Below are 17,264 nucleotides of genomic sequence, written 5' to 3'. Positions count from 1 at the left end.
GGTTCTCATCTGAGACATTCTCATCAATGATAAGATGACATAAACTCTACAGTGGAAAGTCTGCACATTGTAGTTATCGGATTCACATGGAACTGTTGTTCAATTTAAATGTTTGAATATAAAATTATTGGTGAAGAGATGAAATGTAATTTTAGCTTCCAAATGAGAGATTTGGGTTTTCATAAGTTTAGGGCTCTGCTCAATCAGTGGCCCGGCCCTGTGAAGAGACATGGGCTGTAGACTGTGAAACACGCCCTTCTCCCTCCACTATATAAGCCCTTGACGATCTTTTGGGGAGGTATGCGAGTTGGAGTGGGTCTAGGGTGTCCGGGAGGATGCTGTTGATGTGAGCCATGAATAGCCTTTCAAAGCACTTCATGGCTACCGAGTGCTACGGGGCGGTAATCATTTAGTCAGTTTACCTTTGCTTCCTTGAGCACAAGGACCATGGTGGTCTGCTTGAAACATGTAGGTATTACAGACTCGGCCGGGGAGAGGTTGAAAATGTCAGTGAAGACACTTGACAGTTGGTCTGCGCATTCTTTGAGGCCCAGCAGATTTGTGAAAGTTGACCTGTTTAATGGTTTTGTTAACAATGGCTACAGAGAGCGTTATAACATAGTCATCCAGATCAGCTGGTGGTCTCGGGCCTACTTCAGTGTTGCTTGCCTCGAAGCGAGCATAAAAGGCATTTAGCTTGTCTGGTAGGCTCACATCACTGGGCAGCTCGCGTCTGGGTTTCCCTTTGTAGTCCGTAATAGTTTTCAAGCCCTGCCACATCCGATGTGTGTCAGAGCTGGTGGAGTAGTATTCAATCTTAATACTGTATTGAAAATTTGCTTGTTTGATCTTCTGAGGGCATAGCGGGATTTCTTATAAGCGTCCAGATTAGTCTCCTGGTCCTTGAAAGCGGCAGCTCTGGCCTTTAGCTCGATGTGGATGCTGCCTGTCAGGACGTGTGGGGACGACGTCGTCGATGCACATATTGATGAAGAAAATGACTGAGGTGTTGTACTCCTCAATGCCATTGGATGAATCCCGAAACATATTCCAGTCTGTGCTAGCAAAACAGTCCTGTAGTGTACCATCCCCGTTATCTGACCACTTCCGTATTGAGCAAGTCACTGATACTTCCTGCTTTAGTTTTTGCTTGTAAGTAGGAATCAGGAGGATAGAATTATGGTCAGATTTGCCAAATGGAGGGCGGGGGAGAGTTTTGTATGCATCTCTGTGTGTGGAGTAAAGGTGGTCTAGGATTTTTTCCCCCCTGGTTGCACATGTGACATGCTGGTAAAAATTTGGTAAAACTGATTTAAGTTTTCCTGCATTAAAGTCCCCGGCCACTAGGAGCGCCTTTTCTGGGTGAGCATTTTCTTCTTTGCGTATGGCCTTATAGAGTTGGTTGAGAGCGGTCTTAGTGCAAGCTTCGTTCAGTGGTGGTAAATAGACGGCTACAAATAATATAGATGACAACTGTGGTCCTTCTGTAGCTCAGTTGGTAGAGCATGGCGCTTGTAACGCCAGGGTAGTGGGTTCGATTCCCGGGACCACCCATACGTAGAATGTATGCACACATGACTGTAAGTCGCTTTGGATAAAAGCGTCTGCTAAATGGCATATATTATTATTATTATATATTTAACTCTCTTGGTAGATAGTGTGGTCTACAGCTTATCATAAGGTACTCTACCTCAGGCGAACAATACCTCGAAACTTCTTTAACATTAGACACTGCGCACCAGCTGTTATTGACAAATAGACACACACCCCCACCCCTCGTTCTACCAGAGGTAGTGTCTGTTCTGCCAGTGCATGGAAAATCCTGCTAGCTCTATATTGTCCGTATCGTCATTCAACCATGTCTCGGTGAAACATAAGTTACTAAATTTTTTAATGTCCCGTTGGTAGGATATTCTGAATCGTAGGTCATCAATTTTATTTTCCAATGATTGCATTTTAGGGAGAAGAACGAGTGTCAGTGGGAGTTTACACACTCGCTTAGAGGATTCTCAGAAGGCTGCGGCCCCTTTTCCTGCGTCTTTTCTTCACGCAAAAGGCGGGGATCTGGGCCTGTTCCAGTGAAAGCAGTATATCCTTCTCCTCGAACTCGTTAAAGGAGAGGTGAGTAATCGCTGTTCTGATGTCCAGAAGTTCTTTCCGGTCATAAATAAGTTACACAAAAATAAATAGCACAATTGGTTGGGAGAATGTAAAACGTCAGCCATGTTCTTTTGCAACATCTTACACTCGAACCGCCTCCTGGTTTGAGCAATAAATCATTGATGTTTTTACGTGAAATGGTTTGGTTCCCCAGGGATCTCTTGGTCAACGAGGCAGCCTTGGAAAGGGGGTGGGCCTTTTCATGGCACGCTTGTAAGTCTGATTGTCCGAAATGTTTCCAACAACTTTTCTACTGTTGTCCTTCTTCGTAGTTGTCCAGTATCCGGTGACATGTCGTGTAGTCCTGAACAGAATTACAGAGTTGATTTTCCTTCCATTCGCTCTTGTAGATGCTTTTTTGAACATTTGTACATATTCTTCATTCCTTTACACTTGTGTGTCTAAGGTAGTTGTTGTGAAATTGTTAGGTTAGGTTACTCGTTGGTTATTACTGCATTTTTGGGACTAGAAGCACAAGCATTTCGCTACACTCCCATTAACATCTGCTAACCATGTGTATGTGACAAATAATATTTGATTTGATTTGAAGATAGGCTAGCCAGCTGTATCGATCGTTTCCCAACGGGGTGATGAAAGTCGTGTGATATTATTGTTTGAGCAGAGTAACAGGATGGTCTTACTTAAATTTGCTTTCGTACATATACTTTACTTAGGACAGCTAATCAGCCATAACAGTGATTGTCCTGGAGGTGATTTTACCGGGCGGTGATTCAAAGTTCAAACCATTTTAAACGTGTAGCTGGCGCTTTACGTTTTTTCTGGTTCAACCCATCATTTATGCCTTTCGCAAGAATGGAGTGGTTCCGGAAGGCTGGCACTCTCCCTGACCTCACTCTGGGGCGGTGATTACTCACTGTGCAAAGTTATGGGGAAAAAATATATCTTGTAACTTCTCAAATCACATCCCTTTCTTAACAAAAACACTCATAATTGTCTATATTACATGCACAACCCATAGTATGGAAACTTCATCCATGTAGTGGGTATACTCTCCAAGTTACAGTATATCCTTTATAACATTTTGAATGATATGATATGACAGTGTTCTATAAATCGCCTCTGACGATTCCCCACGTTCTACGTTAGAAATATTGTTCCAGTATTCACTTTTGAATGTGTTAAGAGTTTCAGCGGCAAAAAGGTATTTTGAGACAAGTTGGAGAGCACAGGCCTGGATCTTCTCCCTTGATTTACAACAGGACGTGAGTGTCAATCCCCACTAGTTCTTTTCTCCACCCTCTATGGGTGAAATGGGGTCTGATTGAAGTTATTAATTGCAAACATGATCTGACCTATTTGGATTCTCATGGACAGTCATGACAAGCTCATGTTCCAGTATGATAATGCAAGGCCCTTTGTCACAAGGATCTGTCACAATTCCTGGAAGCTGAAAATGTCCCTGTTCTTTCATGGCCTGCATACTCACCAGACATATGTCACCCATTGAGCATGTTTGGGATGCTCTGGATCAATGTGTACGACAGCATGTTCCAGTTCCCACCAATATACAGCAACTTCCCACAGCCATTGAAGAGAAGTGGGACAACGTTGCATAGGCCACAATCAACAGCCTGATCAACTCTATGCGAAGGAGATGTATCACACTGCATTTATTTTTTCACCTTTATTTAACCAGGTAGGCCTGGTTAAATTCTCATTTACAACTGCGACCTGGCCAAGACAAAGCAAAGCAGTGTGACAAAAACAACAACGCAGATTTACACATGGGATAAACAAACGTACAGTCAAAAACACAATAGAAAATCTATATACAGTGTGTGCAAATGAAGCAAGGAGGTAAGGCAATAAATAGACCATAGTGGAAAAATAATTACAATTTAGCAATTGACACTGGAGTTTATAGATGTGCAGATGAGGATGTGCAAGCAAAAATACTGGTGTGCAAAAGAGCAGAAAAAAAAGGAAAAAAAATATGTGGATGAGGTAGATAGTTGGTTGGATGGGCTATTTACAGATGGGCTGTGTACAGCTGCAGCGATCGGTAAGCTGCTCCGACAGCCGATGCTTGAAGTTAAGTGAGGAACTCTCCAACTTCAGTAATTTTTGTAATTTGTTCCAGTCATTGGCAGCAGAGAACTGGAAGGAAAGGCGGCCAAAGAGGTGTTGGCTTTGGGGATGACCAGTGAGATATACCTGCTGGAGCGTTTGCTACAGGTGAGTGTTGCTATGGTGACCAGTGATCTGAGATAAGGCGGAGCTTTACCTAGCAAAGACTTATAGATGACCTGGAGCAAGTGGGTACGGCAATGAATATGTAGTGAGGACCAGCCAATGAGAGCATACAGGTCGCAATGGTGGGTAGTATATGGGGTTTTGGTGACTAAACGGATGGCACTGTGTTAGGCTGCATCCAATTTGCTGAGTAGAGCGTTGGAGGCTATTTTGTAAATGACATCGCGGAAGTCAAAGATCGTCAGGATAGTCAGTTTTACGAGGGTATGTTTGGCAGCATGGAAGCCAATTCTAGATTTAATTTTGGATTGGAGATGCTTAATATGAGTCTGGGAGGAGAGTTTACAGGCTAGCCAGACCCCTAGGCATTGGTAGTTGTCCACATATTCTAAGTCAGAACCCTCCAGAGTAGTGATGCTAGGCGGGCGGGTGGGTGCGGGCAGCAATCGGTTGAAGAGCATACATTTAGTTTTACTAGCGTTTAGGAGTAGTTGGAGGCCACGTAAGGAGTGTTGTATGGCATTGAAGCTTGTTTGGAAGTTTGTTAACACAGTGTCCAAAGAAGGGCCAGATGGATACAGAATGTTGTCGTCTGCATAGAGGTGGATCGAAGAATCTCCAGCCGCGACATCATTGATATATACAGAGAAAAGAGTCAGCTCGAGAATTGAACCCTGTGGCATTCCCATAGAGACTGCCAGAGGTCCGGACAACAGGCCCTTCGATTTCACATACTTAACTCTATCTGAGAAGAAGTTAGTAAACCAGGCGAGGCAGTCATTAGAGAAACCAAAGCTGTTGAGTCTGCCGATAAGAATACGGTGATTGACAGAGTCGATAGCCTTGGCCAGGTAGATGAATACAGCTGCACAGTACTGTTTTTTATCGATGGTGGTTATGGTATTGTTTAGGACCTTGAGCGTGGATGAGGTGCACCCGTAACCAGCTCAGAAACCGGGTTGCATAGCGGAGAAGGTACAGTGGGATTCAAGATGGTCAGTGATCTGTTTGTTCACTTGGCATTCGAATACTTTAGAAAGGCAGGGCAGAATGGATATAGGTCTGTCACAGTTTGGGTCGAGTGTCTCCCCCTTTGAAGAGGGGGATGACCGAGGCGGCTTTCCAATATTTAGGAATGTAACGGGTTGCGACAATGGTGGCGGATAATTTTAGGAGAGGGTCCAGATTGTCTAGCCCAGCTGATCTGTAGCGATCCAGATTCTGCAGCTCTTTCAGGACGTCAGCTGTCTGGATTTGGGTGAAGAAGAAGCGGGGGGGGGGGTCTTGGGCCAGTTGCAAGGGAGGCAAGGGAGCAAACCGAGGCTGATTGAGTGGGACTAGGGGCTCTGCAGTAAAACAAAACAATGAGAGCTACCCTAAATAACAGTATACAGCTGGAAGTAACGACGTCACACCAATATTTATTTATTTTTCGCCAAAAACTAATGATGAATAAAAATGTTGTGGTTGAAGTGTTTCCATTACCCATTTAGGCAAATTGCGCATTAATAAATTGGCAACAGCCTGTATACCCTCCCACCTATCTGTTTCATGTCTCAGGTAGTACCCGAAAGGCAACATGGGTAGAATGCAATAACTATAATTCTCATCAGTATTGGGTAAAATCACTGGGGAAGCCAAGCCAGAAAAAATATTACAAACTACAGTATGTGTTGTGATAATTGTGTTGTTTGCTCTATAACCTGTTAGTTCATATACCTTGCCACCATGATATATAGACAAACTGGTAGAATAAAGTAAACCACACCTTTGTTTCATCACAAAACAGGAGCGCAACCTCTGTCCAGTGAAGTCCACAAAGCATATTGCATGTAGCAAACAGTTACTTGGCCTACAGCATGGTCAAGCAAGTTAATGTTTCTGACATTTTTGGACTACTAAATTAATTAATTTAGAACCACAGAGAGTTACTGCGAGTCGCAAAGAAAACAGGGTCTGCCTCCATTATTCCAGCACCATTTCAACATCATCAAATCATCTATGCTTAGACTCTGTCATATAGTACATGCTTTTAGTTGTTGTTGTCCTAGGCTACCTGGCTAAAATGCTTGCTCGCTAGCCTAACTTACTTTCATGGGCAACAATGCGCCAGGCCAGGTAGTTAACATTAGCCTACTACAGCTAGCTACATATTGAACTTCCATCCTTTTATGGTTGGATCATAATCGCCGTTATAATCATTGGATAGTACGGAGAATTAAGTAAATCCACAAATCCAAATCCCTATCTCCAACAATGGCTAATTTAGGAAAGGGACCATTTTAACTAGCTAGCTAGCCACCGGAGGACAACAACACAACAAGATGCAACAATTAAATTGGATGATTTGAAATTAAAATGTGTTATTTGCCAGTACTAGAGAGAAAACAAATTTGTTAGCTAACGTTAGCAACTGTAGCTAGCTAGTTTATAAACCAAGCTAGCTAGCATAGCATTCATACTCTTATGGAAAAAAAAACTCTTGTCGGAGCAGATGGAGGAATTTAGTAACGTACTGGAGGATACAAAGACAGACAACACGACTGCCTGGGCCATTTTATGCAACAAATGTAATGGATCGACACGGATTAAAGAGAAGAGGGACCCAAATCAGAGGGGGGCCTCTGTCCAAGGGGATCCTATCACCCAAAAGATATGTGAGATGATTCCCCAATAGTTTGCCCCTCTCCATAACCCCTATGATGACGACAGACAACTTGACCCACAAATATTTAGCTAGCATAAATAACTGGTAAATATCAATGACTATAATGCATGTTAAAACTTACATAACATCATACTTCTACCAAGGATGGGCATATCATAAGCCCCAATTCAATTGTTGTACAAAATGGGCACGTAAATAGCCTACTAATTTTTTATTTTATTTTTTATTTTACCTTTATTTTACTAGGCAAGTCAGTTAAGAACAAATTCTTATTTTCAATGACGGCCTAGGAACAGTGGGTTAACTGCCTGTTCAGGGGCAGAAAGACAGATTTGTACCTTGTCAGCTTGGGGATTTGAACTTGCAACCTTCCGGTTACTAGTCCAACGCTCTAACCACTAGGCTACCCTGCCGCCCCAACAGCCTACTAATAATATGTTAATTATCATAAAATTCATTATGCATACCTGGCTCCTATTCCCGGTTATTAGTAATTGTATAAGTGGGTCCTTGGTTTACCAGTGTCCGGTCGGTTATTGTTACAATGTCCGTTGGTTTGTGTGAGTACCTGTGCTGTGTGTTTTGGCTTTCGTGCCATTGTGGATTGCGCAGATGATTACGGGTTTCATCCCGTGTGTTAATCATTGTGCGCTTGTGTTATTTATTGGAGGTACTCCTCGCTCTTTTGTTTGGGTTTCTACCCTGTGTTTTGTATAGTGTTTGTTTGGTCTTCGTCCCCTTGCCTTTACACCGCATGCTGCAATTTGGGTATAATAAAAAAAAACTATTACGCATTCCTGCGCCTGTCTCCCGACCCTTTCTACCGACGTGACAGAGGAACTCGTTTTGGTCTCTCCACAGTAGATATGCTGCCATTTTAAACCATCTCAAGTGGCAGTTTAGAATTAAACTCCAAGCTTAGTTTACATATATTTTTTAATTCATTGAGCAACAGGCAGAAAATTAATCTAAGTTTAAAGTGAAAACTAATCTTCGATTAGAGGAAGGATTTCATATAACTAGGATTAATTTTAAACTAGGTTTAACATTTGGTGCAACAAGATTAACAGATAAACCTTGATTTAACCCAGTTTAAGAGTTCATCCATGTTGGTGCAACCCACCCTTAGTGTCCATTATCTGCTACCTGGACTACTATATCTGCTACCTGGACTAGGTCTACTATTCGCACAAAAAAACTGTCCAACACCTTTTTCTAAATTTTCTAACAGAAATGGGGTGTGCTTTTGGTGGTTCATTGATGTGTCATTCTGGTCATGCACGCCGCTTCAAACATAGCTAGCCACTTGTTAGTTTACCCACTAACTCCTCCAGTATGTGTTGAAGTAATTTCTCAAAATTGGTTTTTGGACCAAAGCAGTAGATTTCGGTAAGAAATAGCACGTCTGTAGCCAAATATCTTGTTCATCCTTTTTTTTTTAAGCATTAAATTACCTGTTATGATGGTGTATTGATCAATTATACTGTTTAAACACCTTTAAAGACTAAACCTAAAGACAGACGAAAATGCTAAGTTCCTGGGGGTGATATTCCAGCAAGATATGAAATGGATAATACACATTCAAAACCTCAAAACAGAAAGAAAATGAATAAAACATCTAAAAGCCCTGTGTGGGAGGAGTACCGGAGCAGTTCCAACTACATTACTGAAAGTGTACCGGAGCTACATCAGGCTGTTTTCGAGTACTCCTCCCCAGCCTGGATAATGTCATCAGCCAAACTTTAAAAACAAACAAACTACAAGTCATGCAGAACACCGCAATAAGAGCAGTCTACCACCTCCAAAGCAACTTAACTGTTACCTACCTCCATGATATCTCTGGCATGAAAACCATCACTGAATGCCTGGACCTGTTAGGAAAACAATACATTTCCAAAGCAAAATATAACCTATCACTAAAGAAAACAATTGAAGAAGCATTCATTACAAGGACACTCCTCTCTCCACCCTACTGGACACCTGTCCTAAAATAAAACTACACAACTATACCCCTTAGTTACCCTAAATCGAGTCCGTACCCAAACCCCGGTACCCCTTACCCAAAACAGGGTTCCTATCCAAGCCCCCACCTGACCCCTTCCCGGACCCAGGCTCAGATCTAAACACTCAGCCTTAAACTCAACACATGGAAAGCCAGAAGAAGAAGAAAAGAAGCAAGACAAATCACAAAACAAGAAGCAAGACAAATCACAAAACAAGAAGCAAGACAAATCACAAAACAAGAAGCAAGACAATTCACAAAACAAGAAGCAAGACAATTCACAAAACAAGAAGCAAGACAATTCACAAAACAAGAAGCAAGACAAATCACAAAACAAGAAGCAAGACAAATCACACGCGATGGGATAGTAGCCCAAAACCTTTAAATAAATGAAGAAAATAAAGAACAAGGAAAAAACATCCTATATTTCTACCTTTCATCTTATTCTATACTCTTCTATCTACAATAATGTTGTATGTCTTTTAGTTACTTATTACCCACACTTATTTCCCTTGCCAACCACACTCCTCCTCCTCCCGGAAGCTGACCAATCAAAGACGGAAGCAATGGATAGAAAGGAGCCGCTGCGCTGAGATATCCCATCAATCTACATAGTCCTGTTTGGGAGAAAGAGACAGGGTAAACTCGGCATGCTGCGGGTTCAACTGAATCACATGGGCTGCGTTAACACAGGCAGCCTATTTCGGATCTTTTTTTCTACAGATGTTCTTCTAATTGGTCTAATACTTTTTTATTCACAGAATAATCACAGAAAAATGTAATATTATTACGTTATCAAGAAAAAGGTATTATGTTATCTGTTAAACAATTACGTTATCTGGTGATTTATAACATAATCCAGAAAGAGTAGTACATTATTAAAAGTTATTACATGACATGGTGTTATTACAATTATCTGTTGTTACAAGCATGACTTCTAAAGTGGGAGTAAAGTAGTACAATATAAGTTATTACATGACCTGGTGTTATTACAATTATGTTGTTACAAACATGACGTCTAAAGTGGGTGTAAAGTAGTACAATATTATAAGTTATTACATGACCTGGTGTTATTACAATTATGTTGTTACAAACATAACTTGTAAAATTGAGATGATGTGATTTCTAGATATACGTCTTGAAAAGTAAAGCAAAATGCACATCAAGACATAATTTTTTAACTATTAACTTTGCGAACAACCTTGATAAGTCAAATCAACAGACATCTTTTTAATTTAGTCTTTATTTCAAAAATACTCTAAGATTGGCAGGGCTGAGGGTATAAAGGGTATGCAGTATACTATACCTATAAACACATACATTTTAAAGAGGGATGCTTATGCTTATCTTCAGATTCTAACGCAAACGCTGCGGTTCTCAAGCACCTATCAGGTACATTACATACTGCAAACATGTACTGTATTTAAGGCAAACAAGTCAATACTGCTGACACAGAGGAAGAGTTCATCATACCATGATTGAGAAGGCTATGCAAAACCAAACCCCTTATGATCTTCTGCAGGCATTCAGGCCTTGGAGGCTATGCAATCCAATAGGGGCTCTCACACAAGCAGGCACACACCCACAGCCGCACTCTCTTGGTCCATGGCTCGTGTCTCTCTAATCACCCTCTAGTCACCAGTTGATCACGTCTCTCACATGACCCCACAGTTTAGTGATCCAAAGGTTGACCCCCAGCTCTGTCAGGTACTGCAGCTCTGGGGTGAGCATCTTAAGGCACAGCTTGCGGTGGGCCTTGTCCACATTATTTTTCAGGTTGTAGCCCATGATTGACTTCTCCCCGATGGGCTGCCAGGGCTGCATGGCTGTCTCCTGGATGCTCCCTGCGTCCACAGCATGGCCTCCCTCGATACAGACTGCCGCCATCACTGCGTTCCTCCTCTGGAGCTCCGCCACATCGTCGGCCATTCGCTGGCGTCCATATGCATCCACCTTCCTCCAGAAGGTGACGTTAAAGTGTTGGTAAAGCCTCCAGTCCACGGCATTCCACTGCAGGGCCTTGACCCTCAGCTCCGGGGTCAGTTTAGACACGGTGGAGTCCTTCCGGGCGTTGAGCTTGAAGAAGAGCAGGTCATCCATCTCCCAGCAGAGGGCGTCCTTGAGCAGCATGAGGGACTCATCAAAGTGCTCCACCAGCATGACCAGCTGGAAGCGGCCTGCGATGGCCCGGATGCCCTCCTCTACCCGCGGGTCGCCCAGCTCCAGAGTGTTTTCCTGCCCAAAGTCGAAGAACAGCAGATTCTTGAGGTAGAAGGAGTTGAAGCCATTGGGGTCAAAGTAGTGGCGGGGTTCGCGCAGGAACTCCCCCAACTTGTCCTCGCCTGGTATTTTCCAGGTCATGGGCACCAGGCGGCCAAAGTAATGGAAGGAGGATTCAAAGAGCTCAGCCGGGTCTCTGAGGATGGTGATATAGGAGGTGTCTGTAGGAAGCACCTTGGCCACCTCAGGTGCGTTGAAGCGCATGTGGTTGCAGATGATATTGAAGCACATGCCAGGCCTGTAGTCCTTGACCTGGGAGCGCTGGAATGGGTAGGGGTAGAAGAAGTCATTACGGCTGTTTGGGAAGGCAAACTTGAGCCGGTGCTTCTCTCCGAATCGGAAGAGAATGTTGAGGAGTGTGCTGCTAGCTGTCTTGTGGGTTTTCATGAACATGATGTCCACTTTGGGAGTGCAGGTGCCTGTCTGCCCCGGTGAATGGTGTGAGCTGTTTTTGAAAAGTCTGGTGTGGGCTTGAGCAGGTCGATGGGAACAGGAGTAAGGCACTGGACCCCTATGGAGAGCACGCGTACAAATACAACACATTATCAAATTACCAATGTTATTGACTGATTTACCATCATGCAATGTTATAGAAAACTCCTTTTGCCTCCCATAGTACAGTAGCGTACTACCATCATTCATATGGCAAATAAAAGTATCTGTATCATCTGTGGGCTATATCATATACATGTATATTGCTACTGAATGTTGTTGATGCAATATATACTTCAAAGGATGCCCAACCATTGCACCAACATCCCCCCCCCAGTAAGAAGAGTATGGATGAGGCTTACTCAGGCAGGTTGAAGTGGGCCTGTGGAGCAGAAAGGCAGTAGAGCAGGATCATACAGCTAGTGAGTAGGGTACCCAGGACAAGTCCTTTGCACATCGACCTCCATTGCCTCCCCTGCTTGCCAACCATGGTCCCAAATAGAAGTTATCTGAAGCAAAAATGTAAGTTAAGTTGAAGTTATCCAGTGTACCAAAACAATGGACTGGCAGTCCTGAAATCTATGGTTATGGTTCATCGATGACCTCAACTTTTTCATTGACATGGATTCTGCAAGTCCCTTGGATCCACTGTCTCCTGTGGCCAATTATTTGGGAACACACACAGCAGCTCAGTCAGATGGCTGTCTCCAATTAGGACATTGTGTGCCTCTGGTAATGGAACAACTCTTAGAAATCCACTCTGTTCAATCTGTTGAGGTTATCTCTAGGCATAATTGAAATTTCGGTAACACTTTACTCGACACCCAGCGTCCTAACACATTATGACACGGTCATAACCATGTCACAACAGTTGACATAACGTGTCACAATCTGTCATAATAGGTCATAACACTGTCATGACCCATATATTTACACCTGTTGTGATAAATATTGTGCTTTTTTATGGTTGGTTATGATAGCCTACATAAGAGTGTCAAACCCACATTTATTCAAATGTGTTTTTTCCCTGCAAATAAGTTTCCTTTTGTTTGAATGTTTGTTTCTTAATTCCTTTGTTGTTGTAATGAATTCTTCACAGTCGGAAGTAGAAAATACACTTTATGACTCTGTCAAGAAGCATTAGGACCATCCTGTGTCACTTTACTTGGACTAAGAAAATACACTTTATGACTCTGTCAAGAAGCATGAGGACCACCATAATCATATAAGCCAGATAGGCCTGTCACGTACATGCCCTTATGTCAGTCATCAATCAAAAAGAGGGTGTCTAGTCCTGCTCCTGTGTTCATCCCAGTCATCAGCAACAGAGCACTGGAGTAGGTGCATGTATGGTCAATTATGGAAAATGTTGTATAACAAACATACTGTTGACAAGAAGGCTATGGTGTAATGGAATGTTTTGCCTTGTGTGATAGGTTTCGTGGGTTTTGACACTCTTATGTAGGGGTCATTACCGGCCATAAAATAATGCTACATATGTCACAACAGGTCTAAATATATGTGTAATGACAGTGTTATGACCATATTATGGCAGGTTATGACAAATGAAATGTCTCATGTTATGTGCTATTATTAGATCACTATATTTCAATGACATATACATTTTTTTACGCAATATTGTTTTTTCAAAGCATGCACTTAAAGCATACAGTGGGGAGAACAAGTATTTGATACACTGCCAGTTTTCCTACTTACAAAGCATGTAGAGGTCTGTAATTTTTATCATAGGTACACTTCAACTGTGAGAGACGGAATCTAAAACAAAAATCCAGAAAATCACATTGTATGATTTTTAAGTAATCATCAGTGAATCAAGTACTTATTCCCCCCACTTTAACTTCACATCAACTACTAGGTTAATGTTGAGCAAATGTAAAAAAGAAAAGAAAAAGTGCATTCCTTGATCGTTTCAACCCACATACTGTTCACTGGACGTGCTACCTTGTCCCGGACCTGCTGTTTTGTACTCTCTCTCTACCACACCTGCTGTCTCTAACTCTGAATGATCGGCTATGAAAAGCCAACTGACATTTACTCCTGAGGTGCTGTTGCACCCTCTACGACCACTGTGATTATTATCTGATCCTGCTGGTCATCTATGAACATTTTAATATCTTGGCCATGTTCTGTTATAATCTCCACCCGGCACAGCCAGAAGAGGACTGGCCACCCCTCAGAGCCTGGTTCCTCTCTAGGTTCTGGACTTCCTGGGGAGTTGTTCCTAGCCACCGTGCTTCTACATCTGCATTGCTTGCTGTTTGGGGTTTTAGGCTGGGTTTCTATACAGCACTTTGTGACATCGTCTGATGTAAGAAGGGCTTTATAAATATATTTGATTGATTGATTGATACTGCATCCTTTATACAATTCCTAGAAAACTGCCCAATGGCATATTGTCCAAAGAAGGTATATGTCCCAGCACCTAATCATGAAAGTTGTATACTCAAGAGTTTATGATCATTTAAGTTGAAATGTTATAGAGACTTAAAATTGTAAGACAATATAAAGGCTTAAACATTCTTATAACAAGTTATAAGCATTACACCTGCATGCTTTAAGCAAAGTGTTGCCACTGTGCCTTTAATCGGAACAGTGCACAGTGAAGCTACACTACAGCAAGGTCGGATATACCCTGTGTTTCTGTGTCATCTATCCTTTAGATGAATAATGCATTGGGCTGGAAAGTGATCCAGTCTGAGTCTGCAGCTATTCACTCTGTAGCCTGGAATCCGATCGGACTGCACACAGGCTGCATTTACACAGGCAGCCCAATTCTGATCTTTTTTCCCCCCACTAATTGGTCTTTTGACCAATCACATCAGATCTTTTTCAGATCTTATTGGTCAAAAGACGAATTAGTGAAAAAAAATATACAAATTGGGCTACCTGTGTAAACGCAAACACAGTGACCCAGAGGCTAAGTCATCATTCAGTAGGTAACATGGGTCACCCGGTTTCCACCTGTAGCAGTGTGGAGAAACTATACTAAAGACAAACCAAATCAAGAAACCTCTATCAAAATACTCTTGACTTCACAGAAAGCTCCCAAATCTTTGTTTATGTTTGAGGTTTCTCCTCAAAACCACTCCTTGAAAAGATCAAAAACTAGTTTCCATAATTTTGAAATCTCTTAGAAACATTTGGGTCTAACATCAGCTAGAATCACTGTTCCAATTTTGCAGACATTTGTGTGATACATTTTTTTGTCTGATGGAAAAAAATAAGTTTTGTTACTGATAATTGTTGTGATGAAGTAGATAAAGTAGATAGTGTCTTTTGCTCCTTTGTCAGGGAGCTTCATGAAGGGGCCATTATGGAGGCACATGAGGGGCCATTCTCCCTGCCCTCAAACCAGCCCAGGCATTGGGATATATGGGAGACATTTGAGCACTAGTCCTCCTGAACAGGGGATTTTGCATGGAGCTGTTTAACCTGAAAATGGACCTTGGTATAGATTGATGTGTGCTTCGTTAGGCTGAGTGCTTCCTCTACCTCTGGGAGGGATGCACCTGGAATTAAACCTGAGGGGCCACCAGGGGCCTGCGTTTAACACCTGCTGGCAATTTCTAAACCCGAATGAAGTCATCATTTCAGATAATGATGGCTGTGATATAGAAATATAGAGTGGGGTCTGAAGATATTGACAACCTTGATAAAGATGAGCAAAAATTACTGTGTAAAATAAATAATTCAAATACTGAGCTATTTTGTATGCTCTAAAATTGTTTTGAAATTATATTATTTTATACTATACTGAACACAAATATAAACGCATCATGTAATGTTGGTTCCATGTTTCATGAGCTGAAATAAAAGATCCCAGGAATTTACCAAATGCACAGAAAATATTTATTTCAAATGATATGCACAAATTTGTTTATTTTTTAGCTAGCATTTCTCCATTACCAAGATAATCCACCCACCTGACAGGTGTATCCCTCGTTTACTCAAGCGTTTCCATTATTTTGGAAGTTACCTGTAGCCCAGTATTTGAATAGTTTATTTTAGAGTGTCATTTTTGCTCTTTATCTAGGCTCGCAATAATTTCGGACCCCATTTTATACTGTAATGGCATTGTATTGTTTGTTGGGCAGGTGTCTGTTAATGTGTCCCGTTTTATTGCATCTACTGTCTGAGTATGGTCTGATATAAGTAGGTGCTAAGACGTTATGCATACAATTCAAATCGAATCGTAAGGTGAAGGTCAAAGGCAAAAGTCACGCTCTCCACAAATTACATAAGCAGCAATGTATCCATTATCTAATGATGTCATAACCTTCAGTCACAGACGCACATAATGACATAAGATGCATGACGACATACGGGACAATGAACCCCCAAAAAGAGACATTCAGGAAAGCATTCAATATGAGGGCAAAGTTACTATGCACTCCATCTCATTGGCGATGCCCAAAGAACTCGTCTGAATGAAACTAAATGGGCTGCTCTATCGCATGGCAGAAACAATTTTCTTCAGCTCACATTTCAGAGCTCATAAACTTGAGATAAAAATATATTATAGTTGCAGTCTGATCATTCTATTAAACCGTTTGTCAAAGAATACGACCAAAAAACAATATACATTTAATTTTCAAATGATCCTCATATCATTCTCTTCGTAAAACATAACACTTACCCTGTTGTGCATAAATCCCGCAACTGCAGTTAGATGAAAAATGCAACTGAAGTTAAAACCTAAGACTGTTGTTTCTCCTCAGAGTGCATAGCAGTGAGTCTCAGAGGAGCTGTCCGGTCCACTGGTTGCTTGTGCCTGCTCGTCGGGTCACACACGGTGTCACAACCCCACCACATGGTCAAGTGCTTTCCTTTTCATTACATACGTTATGCGCAACGCTCCATAGCCAATTCATCTGGCAGGTGTGCTCGCTCTCTCTCTGTATATTATGCACACCTGATTCTTCTGCTCCACTTTCGACTGTGAACGAGATCCAGCTGAATACAGCCAACTGTGACATCAGGCTCCGTCAGGACTTGCACTAGTTTGTGTTTAAAAGAGAACGAGAGGGGAGGGAGAGACACAAAGGGAAAAAGAAAGAGGGAACGAGAGATGGAGAGGAAGAGGTGGAGAAAGAGAGGGGGCCAGGGCATGGGCTCTATTCTCTGGCTGCATACAGAAGGCTATTGAGAGCAGACACTAGTCTGAGCTGAAAGCTGATAGGAGGGGTAGCAAATAATATAAAAAGAACAATTGCAGAGAGCCAAGGCACAAAGAGCTCGATTGTGCCATCTTCTCCAAGCTTGCCGTCTCACTACAGTATTGCTCAAAAGTTGTTTTAGCAAGCTTTGCATATACTGTAGATACTTTTTACAAAAATTGGATGAATAGAATATACAAATATTAAGTTACGGCATGCGAACACATGGATTATTGTAAATAACACACAACCAAGGGCTGTTATTAGGAGTGACAGACAATAGATTATTGTCCAAATAAACTGAAAATAAATGGGTATTCCATTTCATGTA

At 41.9% G+C, this 17,264-nt stretch overlaps 1 protein-coding gene across 1 annotated transcript; it reads right to left on the bottom strand.

The window, feature by feature from the left end:
* Positions 1-9,826: 9,826 nt before the first annotated feature.
* On the bottom strand, positions 9,827-16,939 carry LOC124033395 (galactosylceramide sulfotransferase-like). Its single transcript, XM_046345419.1, has 3 exons — positions 16,414-16,939; positions 12,119-12,265; positions 9,827-11,835 (listed from the first exon to the last, which is right to left on the bottom strand). The coding sequence occupies exons 2-3, from the start codon at positions 12,244-12,246 to the stop codon at positions 10,680-10,682; spliced, it is 1,284 nt and encodes a 427-aa protein (XP_046201375.1). The 5' UTR covers positions 12,247-12,265; positions 16,414-16,939; the 3' UTR covers positions 9,827-10,679.
* Between the last annotated feature and the right edge of the window lie 325 nt (positions 16,940-17,264).

The sequence above is a fragment of the Oncorhynchus gorbuscha genome, linkage group LG04 (genome assembly GCF_021184085.1).
Source record: "Oncorhynchus gorbuscha isolate QuinsamMale2020 ecotype Even-year linkage group LG04, OgorEven_v1.0, whole genome shotgun sequence".
Taxonomy (NCBI): Eukaryota; Metazoa; Chordata; class Actinopteri; order Salmoniformes; family Salmonidae; genus Oncorhynchus; species Oncorhynchus gorbuscha.
Note: the sequence above shows the minus strand (reverse complement) of the source record. Positions and strands in the feature narration are given on the sequence as shown.